At 37.1% G+C, this 23,782-nt stretch overlaps 1 protein-coding gene across 1 annotated transcript; it reads right to left on the reverse strand.

The window, feature by feature from the left end:
• Positions 1 to 12,091: 12,091 nt before the first annotated feature.
• LOC148942349 (zinc finger MYM-type protein 1-like) lies at positions 12,092 to 15,183 on the reverse strand. The gene is made up of 4 exons (XM_089103302.1): positions 15,087 to 15,183; positions 13,191 to 13,475; positions 12,738 to 13,008; positions 12,092 to 12,623 (listed from the first exon to the last, which is right to left on the reverse strand). Exons 1-4 carry the CDS (start codon positions 15,181 to 15,183, stop codon positions 12,092 to 12,094), a joined length of 1,185 nt encoding a protein of 394 aa, XP_088959428.1.
• Between the last annotated feature and the right edge of the window lie 8,599 nt (positions 15,184 to 23,782).

Consider the following 23,782-nt stretch of genomic DNA (forward strand, 5'->3'; position numbering starts at 1 on the left):
TGTAAGCCACGCAAGATATATGATAAAAGAAACTAGTCAAATAGATTCTTTCAACAGAGAATTGGATTGCAAACAGTGGATTCTAACTGCGTTTACAATCTTGAAACTTTAGTTTTTGGGATTAAGGGGGGAAAAAGGTACCTGAGTTCGGTTACGTATTTAATATATGCTATGCTTTTCCCCCCCCCCCCTAATGTGCAAATATATAACCAAATTTTGTTTCTAAACTATTATATTTTTATCCTATTTTGTTTTATTTCATTAGCATTAACCAAACTTCACTTCTTGCATGGTTTACAGCTAGTCATCCTAAAAGAAATTATTTCCATAGCCTTTAACTACGTTGAACCAAATGAATATCTCAAAATTTTGATTGGATGGTGGGCGTAAGAGGGGAGTTAGTTGTCCTCCAATTACTTTCAAGTATTAAAAAGGGTGCTAGCGCTTTTAATTTTCAATTGAATGACTTCTTTTTTGAAGTTTTACGACAGCGTTTTCTATAAAAACATCATATGCCCCCAGGGCATAACTTACAACCCTTGCCCCCAGGGCTCTGAGGGGGTTCAGACTCAACGACATAATTTCCAGAACTTTCAACTACGTTGAAAATAATAGCTATCTCAAAATTTTGATTGGATGTGTTTGGGAAAATGGTGGGCGTGAGAGAGGGTTAGTTGCATGCCCTGAGGGCCCTGAGGGGGCTATCATCCTCAAAGACCTAATTAGCAGAACTTACAACTACGTTGAACAAATGGCTATCTCAGAATTTTGATTGGATGTTTTTGGATAAATGGTCGGCGTGAGAGGGGGGTTAGTTGCCCTCACATCACTTTCGACTACGGTATTAAAAAGGGCACTAGCCATTTCAATGTCCAATCGAATGAGCCCTTTTTTAAGTTTCTACAGCAACGCTTTCAATGAAAACCTTATTTGTCCCAGAGTATAAATTATAACCCTTGCCCTGAGGGTTGTTGGGGGGGGTTGTCATCCTCAAAGACCTAGTTTCCAGAACTTTAAAATACGTTGAACAAAATGGCTATCTCACAATTCTGATGGGATGTGTTTGGGGGAAAGGGGGGCGTGAGAGGGGGGTTAGTTGCCCTCCAATGACTTTCGACTATTAAAAAGGGCACTAGCCCTTTGAATTTCCAATCGAATGAGCCTTTTTTCAAGTTTCTACGACAATACTTTCTATAAAAATCTTATATGCCCCCAGAGCATAACTTACAACCCTTGCCTTGAGGGCTGTGGGGGGAGTGCCCTCCTCAAAAACACAATTTCTATCTGGAAATCAACTACGCTTAACAAAATGGCTATCTCAAAATTTTGATTGGATTATTTTGGGGACATGGTAGGGTGGAAAGGGTTTTAGCTGCCTTCCAATCTCTTTCGACTATTAAAAAGGGCACTAGCCATTCTAATTTCCAATCGAATGAGCCCTTTTCAAAGTGTCTACGACAACTCCTTCGATACGAAGTGCTCTTGTATGGAAAAAAAAATAATACATTGTGCCAACATCGTTCTTTACTTAGGCAGCGCTATTGCACTGCCTATGATAGTCCCTTAAATTAGGTTTTTTCTATATTAGATTTGCATTCGGCCAGAAACTCAGAGCTGCAAGTCTCAAACTAATCATCAATATTTTCAACCTTATGTTTTGGCTCTCTAATAACCCTCATATATAACTTTCTTTTCCCTCATAACAATCTGTTATTCCCCTTAGCATACACAACGATCTTCGAATATTTTAGATCCAACAGGAAAAATTCCTTTAAGAGCTTTATAACTCCATTGTTAATAATCCTATACAAAAAAAAAAATTATGCGAAGATGTTGTGACTCTATAAAAAAATAGACGGAATTCCATAAGAAATCGGTAATCGTACTGTCTGGCCTTAACCTTAAAGACGGTCTATATCTTTTGGATCAAATTTTTTATGGTGACAATCTATAGGTAAAGAACAAGTTTTTCAACAAAACACAAAAATTCTATAAAAAAAGATGCAATCAATAAAGCAGAATGTACAATTTATTTAGTTTCAAGGTGAAGCAATCAGCAAATAATTACGTTTACTTAAATGTATAAAGATAAGTAATACTCCAACAAAAACGGGCGGGATCTTAATGACAATTGTGCAATAAAATCCAACACATAAGAGAGCTTTGACAGCTATATATATATATATATATATATATATCAAACAGTTCGTGGTAACGAACTGTAAGTAAGGAGCGACCCGGCTCAATGGAAACCGAAACTCTAAAAAACGGAATTTTGATACCAATAGATACATCAAAAGAATCAGATTTTTATGCTGATTTCAAATATATAGGTTTCATCAATTTAGTCTAACCCATCAAAAGTTACGCGCCAGAGAAAATTCGGCTGATTTTCGAAATAAGTGTTAAAGACCCCCTAAAAGTTATATAACCTTAATGAAAATCACACCATCATATTCAGCGTATCAGAGAACCTTACTGTAGAGGTTTCAAACTCCTATATACAAAAATGTTGACTTTTGCATCTTTTGCCAGAAGAAAGATCACGGTTGCGTGTTTATTTGTTTGTTTGTTTGTTTGTTTTTTTTTTTTTTCACTAGGGGTTATCGTAGCGACCCAGTGGTCATATAATATCGTGGGAGGACTCATTGGAACGGAAATTAAAAGTTCTAGTGCCCTTTTTAAGTGACCAAAAAAAATGTAGGGCAACTAGTCCCCCTCCCACGCTCATTTTTTCCCAAAGTCACCCCATCAAAATTTTGAGATTGCCATTTTGTTCAGCATGGTCGAAAATATGATAAAAATGTCTTTTAGGATGACTTGATCCCCCAAAGTCCCCAGGGGAGGGCTGAAAGTTATGAACTTTACTCAATGTTAACATATAGTATTGGTTATTGGAAGGTATACAGACTTTTTCAGAGGAGATTTTTTCTGGTAGGTGGGGGAAGGAGAGGGTCGGGGGCTATATGGAAGGATCTTTCCACGAAGGAAGTTTTCATGGGGGAAGGGACATTGCTATGAAGGGGGCGCCGGATTTCCCAGCATTATTAAAGAAAAAGATCAGGAATTAAATAAAAAAAACAAGTTTTTCAACTGATCAACTGATTGTGATTAAGAGGTCATTTTTCAAGAACTGGAAAAAATTCGAACATAGTTTAAAGAGCAGGGTATTGACTAGGGGGCGAACCCTCTAATATACGTGTTAAAAATTTATGAATATAGAAGTTCGTGACGTAAGTTAATTCTAAGTTACGTATATTTATTACTAATAAAAACGTTCGTAAATAAAATTAAACAAGTTTCGTGAAAGCCATTTAACCAAATATAATATGCAAATTTTGTTTTAATTATTCATGTACGGTGAGCCAAAATCAAAACCTGCATTAATTCAAAAACGTTCAAAAATTAAATAAAAAAAACAAGTTTTTTTAACTGAAAGTAAGGAACGACGTTAAAACTTAAAACGAACAGAAATTATTCCGTATATGAAGGGGCTGTCCCCTCCTCAACGCCTCGCTCTTTACGCTAAAGTTTGACTTTCTCACAACTCTATTTTTTTAAACAATAAAAAAACTTTAGCGTAAAGAGCGAGGCGTTGAGGAGGGGACAGCCCCCTTCATATACGGAATAATTTCTGTTCGTTTTCAGTTTTAACGTCGTTCCTTACTTTCAGTTAAAAAAACTTGTTTTTTTTATTTAATATGAAATAAAACTCTACGATATAAATACAACTTAAGTTGAAAAACAGTTTACAGATATATTGTAGGAATAAAAGAAACATATGTATGAAATAAAACTCTGCGATATCAATAAAAATTAAGTTGAAAAACAGCTATATATCGCAGAGTTTTATTTCATTTCATAGAAAAAGATTGTTATGAGGGAAAAGAAAGTTATATATGAGGGTTATTAGAGAGCCAAAACATAAGGTTGAAAATATTGATGATTAGTTTGAGACTTGCAGCTCTGAGTTTCTGGCCGAATGCAAATCTAATATAGAAAAAACCTAATTTAATGGACTATCATAGGAAGCGCAATCGCGCTTCCTAAGTAAAGAACGATGTTGGCACAATGTATTATTGTTTTTTCCATACCAGGGCACTTGGTATCGAAGGAGTTGTCGTAGACACTTTGAAAAGGGCTCATTCGATTGGAAATTAGAATGGCTAGTGCCCTTTTTAATAGTCGAAAGAGATTGGAAGGCAGCTAAAACCCTTTCCACCCTACCATGTCCCCAAAACCATCCAATCAAAATTTTGAGATAGCCATTTTGTTAAGTGTAGTTCATTTCCAGATAGAAATTATGTTTTAGAGGAGGGCACTCCCCCCACAACCCTCAAGGCAAGGGTTGTAAGTTATACTCTGGGACAAATAAGGCTTTCATTGAAAGCGTTGCTGTAGAAACTTAAAAAAGGGCTCATTCGATTGGACATTGAAATGGCTAGTGCCCTTTTTAATAGTCGAAAGTGATTGGAGGGCAACTAACCCCCCTCTCACGCCCACCATTTATCCAAAAACATCCATTTATCCATCAAAATTCTGAAATAGCCATTTGTTCAACGTAGTTGTAAGTTCTGCTAATTAGGTCTTTGAGGATGATAGCCCCCTCAGGGCCCTCAGGGCATGCAACTAACCCTCTCTCACGCCCACCATTTTCCCAAACACATACAATCAAAATTTTGAGATAGCTATTATTTTCAACGTAGTTGAAAGTTCTGGAAATTATGTCGTTGAGGCTGAACCCCCTCAGAGCCCTGGGGGCAAGGGTTGTAAGCTATGCCCTAGGGGCAAATGATGTTTTTATAGAAAACGCTGTCGTAAAACTTCAAAAAAAAATAACTCATTCAATTGAAAATTGAAAGCGCTAGCACCGTTTTTAATAGTTGAAAGTAATTGGAGGACAACTAACCCCCCTCTTACGCCCACCATTTCCCCTAACACATCCAATCAAAATTTTGAGATATTCATTTGGTTGAACGTAGTTAAGGCTCTGGAAATAAGGTCTTTTAGGATGACAACCCCCTCAGAGCCCTCAGGGAAAGGTTTGTTAGTTATACCCTGGGGGTATGTAAGGTTTTTATAGAAAGCGTTGCTGTAAAAAATTCAAAAAGGGCTCATTCAGTTGGAAATTGAAAGGGCTAGTGCCCTTTTTAATAGTTGAAACTGAATGGAGAGCAGCTTACCCCCCTCTCACACCCACCATTTCCCCAAACACGTTCATTTAAAATTTTGAGATAACCATTTTGTTCAACGCAGATGAAAGTTCCTGAAATTAGGTCTTTGAGGATGACACTTCTCCCAGAGCCCTCAGGGCTAAGGTTTTAAGTTATTCCCTGGGGGTATATAAGTTTTTTCTAGAAAATTGTGTCGTAGAAACTTCAAAAAGGCTCACTTTTGAAGTTTCTGGAAATTATGATTTTGAGGATGACAAACCCCTCAGGGCAAGGGTTGTAATTTATGCCCTGCGGGAATATAAGGTTTTTATAGAAAGCATTTTCGCAGGGATTTGGAAACGGGCTCATTCAATTGAAAACTGAAAGAGCTAGTGCCCTTTTTAATATTCGAAAGTGATTGGAGGGCAACTAGCCCCCCTCTCAAGCTAAGCATTTCCCCAAAGACATCCACTTAAAATTTTGAGATAGCCATTTTGTTCAACGTAGATGAAACTTCCTGAAATAAGGTCTTTGAGGATGACACTCCCACCAGAGCCCTAAGGGCTAAGGTTTTAAGTTATACCCTGGGCGCATTTTAGTCTTTTATAGAAAATTTTGTCGTAGAAACTGCAAAAAAGCTCATTCTATTGGAAATTGAAAGGGCTAGTGCGCTTTTTAATAGGCTAGTCAAAACTAATTGGAGGGCAACTAACCTCCTTCTCACACCCAGCATTTCCCCAAGCACATCCAATCAAAATTTTCAGATAGCCATATTTTTCAAAGTAGCTGAAAGTTCTGGATATTATGTCTTTGAGGATGAACCCCCTCAGAGCCCTGGGGGCAAGGGTTGTAAGTTATGCCCTGCGGGCATATAAGGTTGTTATAGGAATCGTTTTCATAAGGACTTCAAAAAGGGCTCATTCGATTGGAAACTGAAAGTGCTAGTGCCCTTTTTAACAGTAGAAAGTGATTGGAGGGTAACTAGCCACTCTCTCAAGCTCACCATTTCCCCAAACACATCCAATATAAATTTTGAGATAGCCTTTTTGATCAACGTAGATGAAACTTCCTGAAATTAGGTCTTTGAGGATGACACTCCCCCAGAGCCCTCAGGGCTAAGGTTTTAAGTTATGCCCTGGGGGTATATAAGTTTTTTATAGAAAAATTTGTCGTAGAAACTTCAAAAAAGCTCATTCTATTGTAAAATGAAGGGGCTAGTGCGCTTTTAATAGGCTAGTCAAAACTGATTGGAGGGCAACTAACCTCCTTCTCACACCAACCGTTTCCCAAAACACATCGAATCAAAATTTTGAGATTTTGAGCCATTTTTTTCAAAGTAGTAGAAAGTTCTGGATATTATGTCTTTGAGGATGATCAACCCCCCCCCCCCACCCACCCCTCAGGGAAATGGTTGTAGGTTATGACCTGGGACATATAAGCTTTTTATAGAGTGGTGTAATAGACACTTCGAAAACTTCAAAGGACTAGTGCCCTTTTTAATAGTCAAAAGTGATTGGAGGAAAACTGACACCCCTCCCACGCCCAGCATGTCCCCAAAAACATCCAATAAAAGTTTTGAGATAGAAATTTTGTTCAACGTAGTTAAAAATGAAAGAAATCAAGTCTTTGAAGATGACACTCCTCCCACAGCCCTCAGCGTAAGGGTTATAAGTTATGCCCTGGGGGCATATAAGGTCTTCTAGAAAGTCTTTTCGTAGAAACTTCAAAAAGGGCTCATTCGATTGGAAATTGAAAGCGCAAGTGTCCTATTTAATAGTAGAAGGTGATTGGAGGGCAACTAAAGACCCTCTCAAGTCTACCATTTCCCCAAATACATCCAATCAAAATTTTGAGATAGACATTTTGTTCAACGTAATTGAAAGTTCTGAAATTAGGTCTTTGCAAGTGTATTCGTAAAAACTTCAAAAGGGATTCGTTCAAATGGGAATTGAGAGGGCTAGTGCCCTTACTAATACTCAAAAGCGATCAAAGGGCGAATGTCCCCCCCCCCTATACCCATCATTTCCCCAAACACTCCCGATCAACATTTGATATAGCAATTTATTTGAACGTAGTTGAAGGATCTGGAAATTATGTTTTTAGTATGACAACCCCAAACAGCCCTCAGGGCTAAGGTTGAAAGGTATACCTTGGGAGAAAATAATGTCATACAGAAAGTGTTGTCGTAAAAACTTCAAAAAGGGCTTCGATTGGAAATTGAGAGGGCTATAGCCGTTTTTAACAGTCAAATGTATTCAGTGGGAGAATAGCCCCCCCCCCCCCAAGACCCATCATTTCCTCAAACATTTCCGATCAACATTTTTATATGGCCATTTTGTTCAACTTAGTTGAAAGGTCCTGAAATTATGTCTTTGAGGAAGACAACCCTCCCCCCATAGCCCTCATGACAAGGGTCCTAAGTTATGCCCTTGGGGCATATAACATTTATATAGAAAGTTTTGTCGTAGGAACTTCAAAAAGAGCTCATTCGATTGGAAATTGAGAGGACTAGTGCCTTTTTTACTAGTCAAAAGTGATCAGAGGGCAAATGTTTCCCTCCGCGCCTATTATTTCCTCAAACACTTCCAATCAAAATTTTGATATAGCCATTTTGTTAAGCCTATCAGAAAGGTCTGGAAATTATGTCTTTGAGGATAACAAATCCCACCAGCCCTCAGGGCAAGGGTAGTAATTTGTGCCCTGGGGATATATAGGGTTTTTATTGAAAGTGTGCCCATATAAACTTCAAAGGGGGCTCATTGGATTGGTAATCTGACGCTCTAGTACTATTTTTAAGAGTCAAAGTGATCAGAAGGCATCTACACTCTCACCTCTACACACACGTCATATTATCCCGAAATGCGTCTAATAGAAATTTTGAGATAGCCATTTTATTTAAAATAGTCTAAATATTATATAACTTTTGGGGTTGAAACAAACCCCAGCGATTAGGGGCAAGGGTTGTAAGTTATGGCCAGAGGGTATTAAAGGTTTTTATGGAAGGGATGGCTGTTTAACTTCAGAAGAGGCTCAGTCTTTCTCCCTGAAAAAGGCTATGTTAATATTAAATGAACGGAAATTAATGAAAAAACTTTTTGCACAAAATAAAAAAGTAAAGAACTCCATTAAACCAAAAATAAAAACGAAGAGTAAGCAGAGCAATTTTTTTTTTGGTTTTAAACTATCGAGTATTGTTGCCTTGACTAAGAGAATTACATATTTTTTCTGGAATGATAAGATGTTTTGAGAGGGGTCAAGAATGGGCTAAAAATCTTCAGTCTTTAATCAGTCTTAAGTTAACAATCGGAATCTTTTTTGCCAAGGGGAGTATCATAGCACTGCCTAAAAAAAGAACAATGTCAGCACAATGTATTGTTTGTTATTATTAAGTTTTTTTTTTTAGACCAGGACACTTCGTATCAAAGGTGTTGTCGTAGAAACTTCAAAAAGGGCTCATGCGATTGGAAATTGGAATGGCTAGTGTACCTGTTATAATAGTTTAAAGTGATTGGAAGGCAACTAACACCTCTCCCATGCCTACCATTTCCCCAAACACATCCAATCAAAATTTTCAAATAACCCTTATGTTCAACGTAGTTGATTTCCAGATAGAAATTATGTTTTTGAGGAGAACGCTTCCCTCACAGCCCTCAGGGCAAGGGTTGTAAGTTATGCCCTGGGGGCATATAACGATTTTTATAGAAATATTTGTCGTAGAAACTTCAAAAAGGGCAAATTCGATTGGAATTTCAAAGGACTAGGGCCCTTTTTAATAGTCGAAAGCGATCGGAGGGCAACTAACCTTCTTTTCACGCCCACCTTTTCCCCAAACACATCCAATCAAAATTTTGAGATAGCTATTTTATTCAACGTAGTTAAAAGTTCTGAAAGTTAGGTCTTTGAGGATGACAAATCCCCCACAGCCCTCATGGCAAGGGTTATAAGTTATGCCCGGGGGACATATAAGTTTTTTTATTGAAAGCATTGTCGTAGAAACTTCAAAAAGAGCTCATTTGATTGAAAATTGAAATGAATAGTGCCCTTTTTAATAGTCAAAAGTAATTGGGGGCAAACTAACCTCCCTCTCACGCAAACCATTTCCCCAACACGCATACAATCAAAATTGTGAGATAGCCATTTTTTTAACGTAGTTGAAAGTTCTTGAAATTCGGTCTTTGAGGATGATAACCCCCCCCCCCCCCACAGCTCTTGGGGCAATAATTGTAAGTTATGCCCTGGGGGCATATACAGTTTTTATAGGAAGAGTTGTCGTAGAAACTTCAAAAAGGACTCATTCGATTGGAAATTGAAAGAACTAGTGCCCTTTTTAACATTCAAAAGTGATTGGAGGGCAACTAGCCCCCCTCTCAAGCTAAGCATTTCCCCAAAGACATCAAATGAAAATTTTGAGATAGCCATTTTGTTCAACGTAGATGAAACTTCCTGAAATTAGGTCTTTGTGGATGACACTCCCCCCAGAGCCCTCAGGGCTAAGGTTTTAAGTTATACCCTGGGGGCATATAAGTCTTTTATAGAAAATTTTGTCGTAGAAATTACAAAACAAGCTCATTCTATTGGAAATTGAAAGGGCTAGTGCGCTTTTTAATAGGCTAGTCGAAACTGATTGGAGGGCAACTAACCTCCTTCTCACACCCAGCATTTCCCCAAGCACATCCAATCAAAATTTTCAGATAGCCATATTTTTCAAAGTAGTTGAAAGTTCTGGATATTATGTCTTTGAGGATGAACCCCCTCAGAGCCCTGGGGCAGTGGCGTAAATACAGAAAAATTCTGGGGGGGGGGGGCAAGATTTTGCCACCTCACGGAAGAAAATTTGCAAATTTTCACTTTTACTTTGTGAGGAAAGTACAAAACTATGCTGATTTATTCAGAGTGTGCAGGGGGTGTCTCTTGTGAGAATCCCTTGAACTATACAATAAGTATTTTCGCTCCTGATCAAGATGTTTCACATGCTGCAGTTAGTAGCCAACAATGTAACTATGCTGAAGTGAATGATGCTGATTTCATTACCCCTAGTGAAGAAATTCTCATTAACAATATATGCTGATTTGATCACAAAACATATATTGTGCTGTGAAGGATCTAAGCCAAAAAAGAAAATTTATAATTAGGAAATGTCATTTTGTTTTGTTAAGAATTGAATTGAGTGGAGGCCTAGAACAGGGTTTTTTGGCGCGAAGCGCACTGGCGGAAATGAAAAAAAAACCTGGGGAGGGGCAAATTCCATGTCTCATTAGGCAGTTGTTAATGAGAATTTCTTCACTAGGGGTAATGAAATCAGCATCATTCACTTCAGCATAGTTACATTGTTGGCTACTAACTGCAGCATGTGAAACATCTTGATCAGGAGCGAAAATACTTATTGTATAGTTCAAGAGATTCCACAAGAGACATCCCTTGCACACTCTGAATAAATTTCCACTGATATATTCTCATCTTGAACAGTATTCCCTGTTGTCTTATGGTTCCTTTCAATTATATGTTCCGAAAGTAAGTTCATTCTTTGTACAAGCTTTTGGTCTTCTGGCTTTAAGCTTATACTAGCACCAGATCCACTCATAGATCCCCCTTTTTTCTTTAGGTGGACATAGTGGTCTCTCAGGTTCTCAAGCTCCCCCATCTTTTCATAAGCTCATTAACTAGAAAAAAACACAATGATTACTCAATTTTCAATTTTTAAACTTTAAACATACTCATTTTATAGCCCAATTTTTATTGCAGCTTATTCATAAAATATATTGTGGAGATTTAGTTAATTTTTCTCCTCAATAGCAAGAACTCCATAGCTAATTATTCTGTTAAAAAAAAAAGAAAAAAAGTTTGAATTGGTGAAAGTTTCTAATTCAGAGCGAGTGGATAGCTCGGAAAGAACATTTCCTGCCGCGAAGTAGCGGATATTTTTGAAATATTATTAAAAACTGTACTATCCCTTATATTGGACCTCTTAGACTCCTTTTTAGGGAAACAAATTACTTAAAAACATATATTGTTCTGTGAAAGATCTCAGCCGAAAAAGAAAATTTATAATTAGGATATGCCATTTTGTTTTGTTAAGAATTGAATTGAGTGAAGGCCTAGAACAGGGTTTTTTGGCGTGAAGCGCACTGGTGGAAATGAAAAAAAAACCTGGGGAGAGGCAAATTCCATGTCTCAATAGGCAGCCTCAAGTGGGTTGAATTAGCAAAAATCCCAGGGAGGGGGAAATCGAGCCAAATTAAGCGGTAGCCAACTTAAAATTCTTTGGATAACAAAGTTTAGAACACAATTAGATATACAAAAATTCAAGTACATAAACACAATTAAGCAAATAAATCATAAATTTGTTTGCATCACGACTGAAGTATCCAAAGAAAGCCACTATTCTAATGGGAAACCTCGTTGCTTCAGGGAAGCAAACTTGTCGACGGCAATGTTAAAATCTATCTTTTTCGCTTTTTACGGCTGGGTTGCTATAACTAACAAATCGCTAAGTTGCTCATCAGTCATGGTTGTTCTGAGATATGTCTTAACCCTCTTAAGCGTTGAAAAAATCTATCGTTAGAGGCAGTTGAAACGGGGAGCGTCACAGCAATTTCGAAAGTTTCCGAGATGACAGCAAAGGCGTCTTTGTTCATTTAGAGGTAGGCAGGAGCTTTTGATGGGCATTCTGGTTTCATCCTTTGTAAATAAGATTTTGCCAAGGCTATCTCCGACTCAAACTTCAACTCGTTTACTAATAATGTAGGAAAGTCACGTACAAAGTCTTGTATTAGACGTGCATCCAGGAACTTCGGGGAACTTGGCTCAAACGCTTCTAAGCCTTGGATTACTGAGGAGTTTTCACCAAACCTTTATCTCAGCTTCGAAGTTACTCGGTCGACTATGAAGTATAAAATGTCCGACCTATAAGTTTGAAAAATGTCACGATCCTCTTCTGTTCAATTTCTTGCTCTGGCACCGACAGTGGTTTCGACGTAAAAATCGAGAAGGCGTCTGCTTATAGCAGCCGAGCGTCTAGGCTTCTCTATTTGGATTGAGTGCTGCTTGCATAAGATTTTCGTTGCTTCGACCATCTTAAACCAACGCTCTTCAGATCGGAGCTCTAGAACCTGTTGTTGAACTGCTTGAAGCAGAGAATTTACGCCTGAAAGAACGAGGCTCTTGGACTGGAGTTGTCTGGATGCAATATCTATCGGACCGAGGATACTGCTCATTATTTCAAGAATGAGCAAGAATTTGGCATCAATTGTTGACAGCAACCCAGAAGCTTCAGAACGGTCCTCTGTTGAATTGGCTTCATCCGAAATAACCCTTAATGTTTCGAGAATAGCATCTAAACGTGTCCGGATCTTCTGAATTGAAGAAAACCAATAGCACCATCGAGTGTCGGCTAGCCGCTCGAGCTCAATCTTCTTTTCTCCGCGTTCTTGTTGGGTTCGAAGGAAAAGTTCGTGACGTGGCGCACTTCGACTGAGAAAGACATATAATGCCTGAATGCAAGAAAATAAGTTTCTAACCTCCGTACAAGAAGCTATTGACTACACAAGCACAAGATTTAGGTGATGGGCGTGACAATGAATATACCTAGCTTGTGGTGCAAATCCTTTAAGAATAGCCTGAACACCATTACATGCGCCGCTCATGACGCTCGCACCATCATAGCATTGAGCCACACAGGTGCTCCAATCCAGTCTGTGCTTTTCAACAAGATCCTTGATTGCATTAGCAAGGGATGCAGCATCTAATTGTTCAAGATGTGTACTTCCGAATGTCTCCTCGCGGATGATAGCATTACTATCAATAAACCGAATAATTAAACCAAGCTGCTCTTTTTTCGACAGATCTTTCGTTTCATCTGCACAGATTGCCCAATATTTCTTAATAGAGCATCTTGTTTGTTCTCGCAAGAGGTCAGCCAGTATGCTTATAAGACTATTTTGGTAGTCGGGACTCAAATAGCTTCATACCGACGTTTTAGTTTGTGCTGAAGATCCGGGTTTCCCTCTGTCATCATTTCTAGTATTTCTATAAAATTACCTCGAGTGTGTGAGTTGTCGTGTTCATCATGACCTCGAAATGGGAGCCCTTGGCGTGCTAGGGCACATGCTACTTTTGCAAGTGTGACTATATGCATGCGATTTTCCGCTATGGCTTCCTTCTGTTTTGAATGGAGAGTTGTAGCTATGGACTCAGATGTACCACACTCAATTGCTTTATATTTGGTCCAGCTGCGATTTGCTTGGTTATGAGCTTCTGAAGCCTCGTGTTTTTCAATCCTTTCGAATAGCTGTTTCCAGTTATTCATTCCTGTGTCGACAAACACTACGTTATCAGAAGTATTTCCATGATTTCTTGTTAAGGAAAAGTGCCGACAGCAAAAGCAGTAAATGGCGTCTTCTTTAATAGAGTATTCTACCCATGGTTTTTCCTCATAGGCTTTAGCAGAAAAACGGCGACCGCTTGTTTTGGAGTAGTCGGCTAGCTTTGGCTGGTTGGGTGCCTCCCTTTTATGGTGGGAGATGTCATGATTGCCTCTCAATATCGTATCCGATGCTATCGTACACTTCCGCCCCAGAAAAAAATCCAGTGCTTTCGCTTTTAAACGTTTTAACTTTATTCAGAGGCCGATAGCTCTGAAAGAGTTGTTCCCTTGAATAGGTGTCTTGGAGACATAAGGAATAATAGACTTTCTTAGTAAATATTTCTAGAATTTCCAACGCTCCTCAGCAAAAAATACTGTTTTCAAGCCATTTACTTCCTTTTATACAGAAACTTTCGCCAATCTAAACCTTTTTTCCGTTGGTCCAGTGTTGGTTTTGTTGGAAAACTTTCGTCGTGTTGGCCCCCCCCCCCTAAAAAAAGTGATAGTGACGCCCCTGCTCCTAGCTTCTAATTAGCTTTTCTGCTACCGTTTAGTGTTACGTATTGGAATTTTGCCCTTAATAGTTTTCGTTTTTGTTATTTCATGATTAATAACGGGGTGGTCTATTAAATAGGTTGCTTTTTCTCTCATTTATAATAATAGCTTTATTTCCGACAAAATTGACGATAGCATACAAATATCTTTCGACTGATCATTTAATACGCTCTAGCATCTTCTGCATGGTTAAGCGCCTCCAAATGCTCAAATTCTCAGTTTTTAGAATTCGGTAAAATAGTCTAAGCTAGTCAACTGAAATTTAAAAGGGTTAAAACATATATATCGTTTTTTGTCAGTTTAACTACGAGTAGAATTTCGTAAATTAAACGATAACATAATCCGAATAAGACACTTAGCAACTCAATACAACAAAATTCTCGTACTTATCTAGCTTATCAGCAAAATCTAGGAGGGCAAGTCGTAAATTTTGTTTTGGATGAAGCACGCTGACGTAAAGCGAATGCCTCGCAATAACAGCCGATTTAACTTTAAAAAGTAGAATTTTGTCACGAAACAGCAATTTTTATTTATACTAAAACTGTTAATTCAAATGTATTTTAGCTCTTTTTAATTCCCTTTTTGCGCCATAACCAGTTTCTAGGGTGAGAATATAACAAGAGGTATAAATAATGGTGAGCGGCCGCCTAGCAAAAATGGCTGGGCCTTAGGAAAGTATTTAATGCTCTTTTATTCTCTTAAGCTCTTACAAAACTCTTTGCCATAAATTATATCTGATAAATCAGGCTGTAGTCCCAGTAGTCATCTCTGAAGTCCGAGGCTCCCCCCCCCCCCTCCTTGAATGCCACCTATATATTTATAATTGTTTGTTATATGTTCGGTTATATGATTTTCCCCACAAAATTTGCGATTTATACATTAATCCAAAGTTGTAGCGCGATATTAAGATCTTACTTCTGTAGGCTAAGCTTTAGTTCGCATGGAATTTATTGCATGAAGCAAAGGCTATAAGTTGATATTAGTCAAACCATAAATGGCAAAATTACACACCTCACTTGGGCCAGCTTCTGTTGCTGCTACACTATCCACCAACTTAGCTTTTTTAGCCGGTTGACTAGGTTTAAAAATATCGATTATTTTTCTCTGACTCATCGCACACTCTTATTCAGCAAATGAATTCATTCAATACTATCTATACTTGACAATGCTAGAGAAAAAACGAGGCTCCGGGTTACTATCTTTACTTGACAATGCTAGAGAAAACACGAGGCTCCGGGTTACGCGTCATTTCGTATAAGATTTTGTATTCGATAAAATTTGTATTTTTAATTCGGATGAAGGATAAATAAGGGTATAATCTAAAAAAATCTGGGGGGGGGGGCAAAATCAGGTCTGAGGGTGGGGAGGCAAAACGAGGTCTGGGGGGGCAACTGTCCCCCTGCCCCATAGAAATTTACGCCCCTGCCCTGGGGGCAAGGGTTGTAAGTTATGCCCTGCGGGCATATAAGGTTGTTATAGGAATCGTTTTCATAGGGACTTCAAAACGGGCTCATTCGATTGGAAACTGAAACGGCTAGTGCCCTTTTTAATATTCGAAAGTGATTGGAGGGCAACTAGCCCCCCTCTCAAGCTCAGCATTTCCCCAAAGACATCCAATATAAATTTGCCTTTTTTAAAAACTGAAAGGGATTGAAGGGCAACCAACCCCCCCTCTCACGAACACCATTTCCCCAAACATATCCAATCAAAATTTTAAGATATTTATTTTGTTCAACGTAGTTGAAAGTTCCAGAAATTAGGTCTTTAAAGAATGACAACCCTACCCTCCCACAAACGTCACGGCAAGGGTTGTAAGTTATGCCCTGGGGGCATCCAAGGTTTTTAAGGAAAGTTTTGTCGTAGGAACTTCAAAAAGGGTTCATTTGATTGGAAATTGAAAGGGCTAGTGCCCTTTTTAATAGTCGAAAGTAAATGGAGAACAACTAACCCTCCTCCCATGCTCACCATTGGAACCTAACTTGTTAGTTGCCTTCCAAGCCCATCATTTCCCCAAACACATCCAATCAAAATTTTGAGATGGCTATTTTGTTCAACGTAGTTTATTATGTCTTCGATTAAGACACTCACCCCAAAGTCTTCAGGGTAAGGGTTATAAGTTATGCCCTGCGGGCAAATTTTGTTCAACGTCGTTGAAAGTTTTGGAAATTAGGTCTTTGAGGATGACCCCCCCCCCCACCCTACAGAAAAACAATTTCCCCTTGGAACAACAATTTCCAACACTTATTGGTGCTGGAACCTTGCTTTCTATAAAGGTTTTTATAGAAAGTGTTGGAAATTGTTTTTCCAGGTCTTCAGGGCAAGGGGTATATGAGGTTTTTATTGACAGCTTTGTCGTAGAAACTTGAAAAAGGGCTCACTCGATTGGAAATTCAAAGAGAAATGAAACTCAGAGAGGAAAGAAAATAATAAAATGAAAAAAAAAATAAAAAAAGGTGAAAAAACAAGGATTTTGTCAGCCAGTGGAAAACCATGAAGAAGAAGAAATAAGAAAATATTTCGACAAGGACCTCTGCCAAGTCGTCCTCAGTGCCAAAACACAAAAGAAAAAGAAAAAAACGAAAATCTAAACTTTCGAAGTTTACCCGACAAAGACAGAGCAGACATTAAATAAAAATCAGACAGTAATAAATGGAAAAGAATCGATCAAAAATGATTGAGCAACAATCCTTTGCTCTGGAATAGTTTTAGCAAGTCTACAATATCGGTTTTAATTTGCTGTGAGAAACAACTTTTTTAAGTTATAACAGATGGAAATAAGGATAGAGTTCTTCAAAATTTAAATGTCGTAAATTGGGCTTAATGAAATATCTCCAGTATCTCTATTGATTACTAAAGTTTGGCTCATGTATTTTTTTTATCTCAATTACCTCTTTAAAAGTTTGTGGTTGGCCATTTACAGTTGATATTAAGGTTGCCTCGTCGAAAAGAACCAGATGGGTCGGATTTACGAAAATATGCGAAGCTAAAACCGAATCAATGTTGTTACTCTTATTTTTTTAATCTCAGGGACTTATCTAATGAAATTTTGTGCTCATACAAACGTTCACCTAATTGTTGATGGGTCCTACAAATGTGAAATTCCCCACATGAACACGGGATTCTGTAGACACCACTACCCAGTACAGGATCAGTTTTATCCTTTCCTGAGTTGAAAAAGTGTTCAACTTTTTGTTCGGTTTTAAAAGGAACAGAGAGATTGTGTTTTTTTAAAATTTTTCAAGTTTTGGGACGTATGGTAAAGCGATGAAAGTTTTTTTCTCAATTGCCGGTGTAACTGAATCAAGGGGGAAGAGCTATCCTATTTTGTTGTTTTATCTTTTTTAATCGTCTATCTATGATATTTTCAATAAGTTTGATTGGGTAATCAATGCAGAAAAGAATATCCTTGACATAATTTAATTCAGAATTTATATGATTACGGGAATAAATTTTTAAAACTCTGTCGACTAAAGAGATTATTACCCTTCTTTTAACAGAAGGAGGGTGATGGGAAGAGAAATGTAGATATCAATCATTAGGAGTCGGCTTTCTTTATATAGAAAGTTCAAGGCTAGCAGTAATTTTTATAATCAAAATATCCAAGAATGGTAGCTTACTCGAATCTTCGAGTTCCATTGCGAACTGGAAATTCGAATCAAAAGAGTCCAAATGTGCCAAAAATTCTCTTAGAGAGTCTTGTCCATGTTCCCAAACAGACAGGATATCATCAACGAAACGAAACCAAATAGAGTGTTTTAAGTGGAAACTATTCAAAGCAGACTGTTCTATGTAATCCATGTAAAAACTTGCCAAATAAGGAGACAAGACAGTGCCCACGGATAAACCCATGATTTGAAGGAAAACATTTTTTCGGAATTTAAAATACGAGGAGAACTTGTTGCGAAGACGAACAAGGGTCATTATCGTATCAATTTCCAAAGTTTTGTAATCCAACCAAGCTGAATTTTCCTCTAGTTTTCTTTGTAAGGCCTCCTCACATTTATGGACATCGCATGAAGTGTACATAGAAACTGCATCAAAACTAGATAAAATAGTATTTTCTGTTGTACTTTGATTTTTTAACTTCTCAACAAGATCTATGGAGTTTTTTTTTTATATAGTATTACTGTGTGCTTAAAAGAGGCTTAAAAATGGTGGCTAAAAAACTTCCTATACCCGGAGCTGGAGAACTATAAAATGCTACAATAGGACGTAACGGAATATCTTCCTTATGGATTTAGGCAGACCATAAGAATTTGGGGCTGAACAACCTTTGGGGTAAATTTTCTGTACATTTGAGGGATAATTAGTCTAGTATCTTTTAAAATTCCTAGTTCTTTTCTCAACTGCTGTGTGTATTTGTCCGTTGGATCGATTTTTATTTCTTTGTAAATATCAAACAGTTCGTGGTAACGAACTGCAAGTAAGGAGCGACCCGGCTCAATGGTAACCGAAACTCTAAAAAACGGAATTTTGATACCAATAGATACATAAAAGGAATCAGATTTTAATTTTGATTTCAAATATATAATTTTCATCAAGTTTAATCTTACCTATCAAAAGTTAAGTGCCTGAGAAAATTTGGCTGATTTTCGAAAAAAAGAGGAAAGACCCCCTAAATGTTATAGAACCTTAATGAAAATCACGCCATCATATTCAGCGTATCAGAGAACCCTACTGTAGAGGTTTCAAGCTCCTATCTATAAAAATGTGGAATTTTCGATTTTTTGCCAGAAGAAAGATCACGGATGCGTGTTTATTTTATTTTTTTTTTCCAGGGGTGATCGTATCAACCCAGTGGTCCTAGAATACCGTGGGAGGGCTCATTGGAACGGAAATTAAAATCTCTAGTGCCCTTTTTAAGTGACCAAAAAAATGGAGGGCATCAAGGTCCCCTCCAACGCTCATATTTTTCCCAAAGTCACCCGATCAAAATTTTTAGATAGCCATTTTGTTCAGCATGGTCGAAAATATGATAACTATGTCTTTGAGGATGACTTAATCCCTCTAAGCCCACAGGGGGAGGGCTGAAAGTTATGAACTTTACCCAATGTTAACATATAGTATTGGTTTTTGGGAAGTATACAGACGTTTTCAGGCGGAATTTTTTCTGGTAGTGGGGGATGAGGGTGGGTCGGGGGTTATATGGGAAGATCTTTTCATGAAGGAAATTTTCATGGGGGAAGAGACATTGCTATGAAGGGGGCGCCGGATTTCCCATCATTATTTAAAAAAAAAAATCAGAAGTTAAATATAAAAAAACAATTTTTTTAACTTAAAGTAAGGAGCAACATAAAAACTTAAACCGAACAAAAAATATTAGTTATGTGATTGAGTTCACCTTCTAGTCAATGCCTCGCTCTTTAAGCCAAAGATTTTTTAGTACTTTCATAAGAGCTATTTATTCTAATTACGGCCTTTGTGATTAAGCGGTCATTTTTAAAGAATTGGAACAAAATTCGAACTTTAGTTTAAAGAGCAAGGTATTGACTAGGGGGCAAACCCCCTAATATACGTATTAAAAATATATGAATGTAGAAGTTCGTTACCCAAGTTAATTCGTAAGTTACGTATATTTATTACTAATAAAAACGTTCGTAAATAAAATTCAACAAGTTTCAAGAAAGCCATTTAACCAAATAAAAGTAAAATTAATATGGAAATGTTTTTTAATTATTCATGCACGGTGATCCAAAATCAAAACCTGAATTAATTAAAAAACGTTCACAAATGAAATAAAAAAAACAAGTTTTTTTTAACTGAAAGTAAGGTACGACGTTAAAACTTAAATCGCACAGAGAATATTCCGTATATGAAAGGGGTTGTCCCCTCCTCAATGCCTCGCTCTTTACGCTAAACTTTGACTTTCTGCCAACTCAATTTTTTTAAACAATAAAATTTTGTTTTAATTGCAAATTTTTTTAATTAACATTAACGAAATCCACACCATCAGATTCAGCTTATCAACGAACATTATTAAAGAAGCTTCAAACTTCTATCTGCAAAAATGTGGAATTTTGCATTTTTAATTAACTTTAATGAAAATTCAGCTTATCAGAGAACCCTTTTAAAGAAGTTTCACGCTCCTATCTGGAAAAAGGTGGAAATTTGCATTTTTTGCTCGAAGAAAGATCACGATGCGCGCCCTCCAAAAAATGGAGGGCAACTAGGCCCCCTCCCACGCTCATTTTTTTCTCAAAGTCACCCAATTAAAAATTTTGAGATAGCCATTTCGTTCAGCATAGTCGAAAATCTAATAAATACGTCTTTTAGGATGCCTTAATCCCCCACAGTTCCCAGGGGAAGGGCTGCAAGATATGAACTTTGCCCATTGCTTACATATTGTATTGGTTATTGGAAAATATACAGACATTTTCAGGAATGATTTTTTCCTGGTGGGGGGGGGGGGGGGCTGAAGGAGGGGGTTACTCGGGAGAATCTTTCCGTGAAGGATGTTTCTTTGGGGTAAGGGACATTTCTATGAAGGGTGCGCCGGATTTCCAAGCATTATTTAAAAAACGATCAGAAATTAAATTAAAAAAAAACAAGTTTTTTTTCAACTGAAAGTAAGGAGCAACATTAAAACTTAAAACGAATAGAAATTATTACCTATATGAGGGGGTTCTCCCCCAAGTCAATGCCTCGCTCTTTATACCACAGTTTTTGTTTAGTGATTTCAAAGAGCTGTATATAAAAGCAAAAAGCTCGTCTTAATCCAAGGTTTTATGAATTAAATTTTTTTTAACCTTTGATGTACGTAGCTTGGTACTGACTTAAAGAAGTATCTCATATCTTACATTATAACATGTAAAAAATAAAAAAAAAAAAAAATAAAAAACAATAAAAAAAAAAAGCGATCCGGCTCAATAGTAAGCGAAACTTTTAAAAACGGAACTTTGATGTCAATAAATGTATCAAAAGAATGGGCTTATAATGCTGACTCTAAATATATAAATTTTATTAAGTTTAGTATTACTCATCAAAGGCTACGAGCCTGAGAAAATTTACCTGATCAAACATTTCGTGGTAACGAACTGTAAGTAAGGAGCGACCCGGCTCAATGGTAACCAAAACTCTAGAAAACGGGTTATTGATACCAATAGATATATCAAAAGAATTAAATTTCAATGCTGATTTCAAATATATAACTTTTATCAAGTTTACTGCTACACATCAAAAGTTATGCACCTTAGAAAATCTGCCTGATTTTCGAAAAAAGAGGAAAAGACCCCCTAAGTCACAGAACCTTAATGAAAATTACACCATCAGATTGAACGTATCCGAGAACCCTACTTTATAGGTCAAGCTCCTGTCTGCAAAAATGTGGATTTTTACATTTTTTGCCAGAAAAAAGATCACAGATGCGTGATTATTTGTTTGTTTTTTGTTTTTTTCCCCAGGGGTGATCGTATCGACCCAGTGGCCCTAGAATATCGTGGGAGGGCTCATTGGAACGGAAATTAAAAGTTCTAGTGCCCTTTTTAAGTGACCAAAAAAAATGGAGGGCAACTAGGCCCCCTCCCACACTTATTTTTTTTCCAAAGTCACCCGATCAAAATTTTGAGATAGCCATTTTGTTCAGCATGGTCGAAAATACGATAAATATGTCTTTTAGGATGACTTAATCCCCGAAGTTCCCAGAGGGAGGGCTAAAAGTTATGAACTTTACCCAATGTTAACATATAGTTTTGGTTATTGGGAAGTATACAGAAGTTTTCTGGAGGTTTTTTTTCTGGTTGGGGGTGGGACGGGTGGGTCGGTGTTTATGTTGGAGGATATGTTAATGAATGAAGTTTTCATGGGGGAAGGGAAATTGCCATGAAGGGGGCGCCGGACTTGCAAGCATTATTTATTTTTGATTGGGAAGTATACAACCATTTTCAGGAAGGATTTTTTCTGGAGGGGGGGGGGGCTAGAGGAGGGGGTTACTCTGGAGAATATTTCCGTGGAGGATGTTTCTTTGGAGTAAGGGACATTTCTATGAAGGGGGCGCCGGATTTCCAAGCATTATTTAAGAAACGATCAGAAATTAAATAAAAAAAAACAAGTTTTTTCAACTGAAATGTAAGAAGGAATATTAGAACTTAAAACGAACAGAAATTATAACGTATGTGAGGGGGTTCTCCCCCAAGTCAGTACCTCGCTCTTTACGCTACAGTTTTTTTTTAGTGCTTTCAAAAGAGCTATATATTCTAATTAAACGGCATTTGTGATTCTGGGTTTTTTGAATAAAAATTTTTAACTTTTAACTTAAAGTGCGTGTTTTTGACTAAGGGGATAACCCCTTCATATAATTAATAAAATATACGTAATAAAAAAAACAATAAAAAAACAAGCGATACGGCTCAATAGTAATCGAAACTTTTAAAAACGAAATTTTGATGTCAATAAATGTATCAAAAGAATGTGTTTATAATGCTGATTCTAAATATATAAATTTTATTAAGTTTAGTATTACTCATCAAAGGCTACGAGCCTGAGAAAATTTACCCGATTTTTTAAAGAGGGGGGAAACATCCCCTACAAGTGAAAGAATTTTAATGAAAATCACACCGTCAGATTCAGTGTATCAGAAAACCCTATTACATAGGTTTCAAGCTCATATCTGCAAAAATCTGCAACTTTGTATTTTTTGCCAGAAGAAAAATATACGAATATAGAAGTTAGTTACGTAAGTTAATTTGTAAAGACATCCATTTAGCAAAAGAAAAGTAAAATTTTTATACAAATAAAAGCTGCATTAACTAAAAAACGATCAGAAAGTTAATAAAAAAAACAAGTTTTTAAAACTGAAAGTAAAGAGCGACATTAAAACTTAAAACGAACAGAAATTATTCCGTATATGAAAGGGGCTGTCCCCTTCTCAACGCCTCACTCTTTAGGCTAAAGTTTGATTCTGTCTCACAACTTTATTTTTTAAAACAATAAAAAACTTTAGCGTAAAGAGCAAGGCGTTGAGGAGGGGCAGCCCCTTTCATATACGGAATAATTTCTGTTCGTTTTAAGTTTTAATGTCGCTCCTTACTTTCAGTTTAAAAAACTTGTTTTTTTTATTTAATTTTTTTAAAGAGGGAGGAAACCTCCCCTACAAGTGAAAGAAGTTTAATGAAAATCACACCGTCAGATTCAGCGTATCAGAAAACCCTATTACATAGGTTTCAAGCTCATATCTGCAAAAATCTGCAACTTTGTATTTATTGCCAGAAGAAAAATATACGAATATAGAAGTTAGTTACGTAAGTTAATTTGTAAAGACATCCATTTAGTAAAAGAAAAGTAAAATTTTTATACAAATAAAAGCTGCATTAACTAAAAAACGATCAGAAATTAAATAAAAAAAACAAGTTTTTTAAACTGAAAGTAAGGAGCGACATTAAAACTTAAAACGAATAGAAATTATTCCGTATATGAAAGGGCTGTCCCCTCCTCAACGCCTCGCTCTTTACGCTAAAGTTTGACTCTGTCTCACAACTTTATTTTTTTAAACAATAAAAAACTTTAGCGTAAAGAGCGAGGCGTTGAGGAGGGGACAGCCCCTTTCATATACGGACTAATTTCTGTTCGTTTTAAGTTTTAATGTCGCTCCTTACTTTCAGTTTAAAAAACTTGTTTTTTTTTATTTAATTTTTTTAAAGAGGGAGGAAACCTCCCCTACAAGTGAAAGAATTTTAATGAAAATCCCACCGTCAGATTCAGCGTATCAGAAAACCCT

Source organism: Artemia sp. Qi Xiang Cuo, chromosome 17 (genome assembly GCF_049724085.1).
Source record: "Artemia sp. Qi Xiang Cuo chromosome 17, ASM4972408v1, whole genome shotgun sequence".
In the NCBI taxonomy this organism is placed as follows: Eukaryota; Metazoa; Arthropoda; class Branchiopoda; order Anostraca; family Artemiidae; genus Artemia; species Artemia sp. Qi Xiang Cuo.

What these genes read in the sequence shown, in the direction of transcription:
- LOC148942349 (XM_089103302.1), bottom strand. Translation starts at nt 15,183, where the DNA reads ATGAGTCAGAGAAAAATAATCGATATTTTTAAACCTAGTCAACCGGCT. An exon ending in AGCAACAGAAGCTGGCCCAA is followed by an intron (nt 13,476 to 15,086) that starts GTGAGGTGTGTA and finishes CTGATAACGTAG; the next exon opens with TGTTTGTCGACACAGGAATG. An exon ending in GGATTTGCACCACAAGCTAG is followed by an intron (nt 12,624 to 12,737) that starts GTATATTCATTG and finishes TGTCTTTCTCAG; the next exon opens with TCGAAGTGCGCCACGTCACG.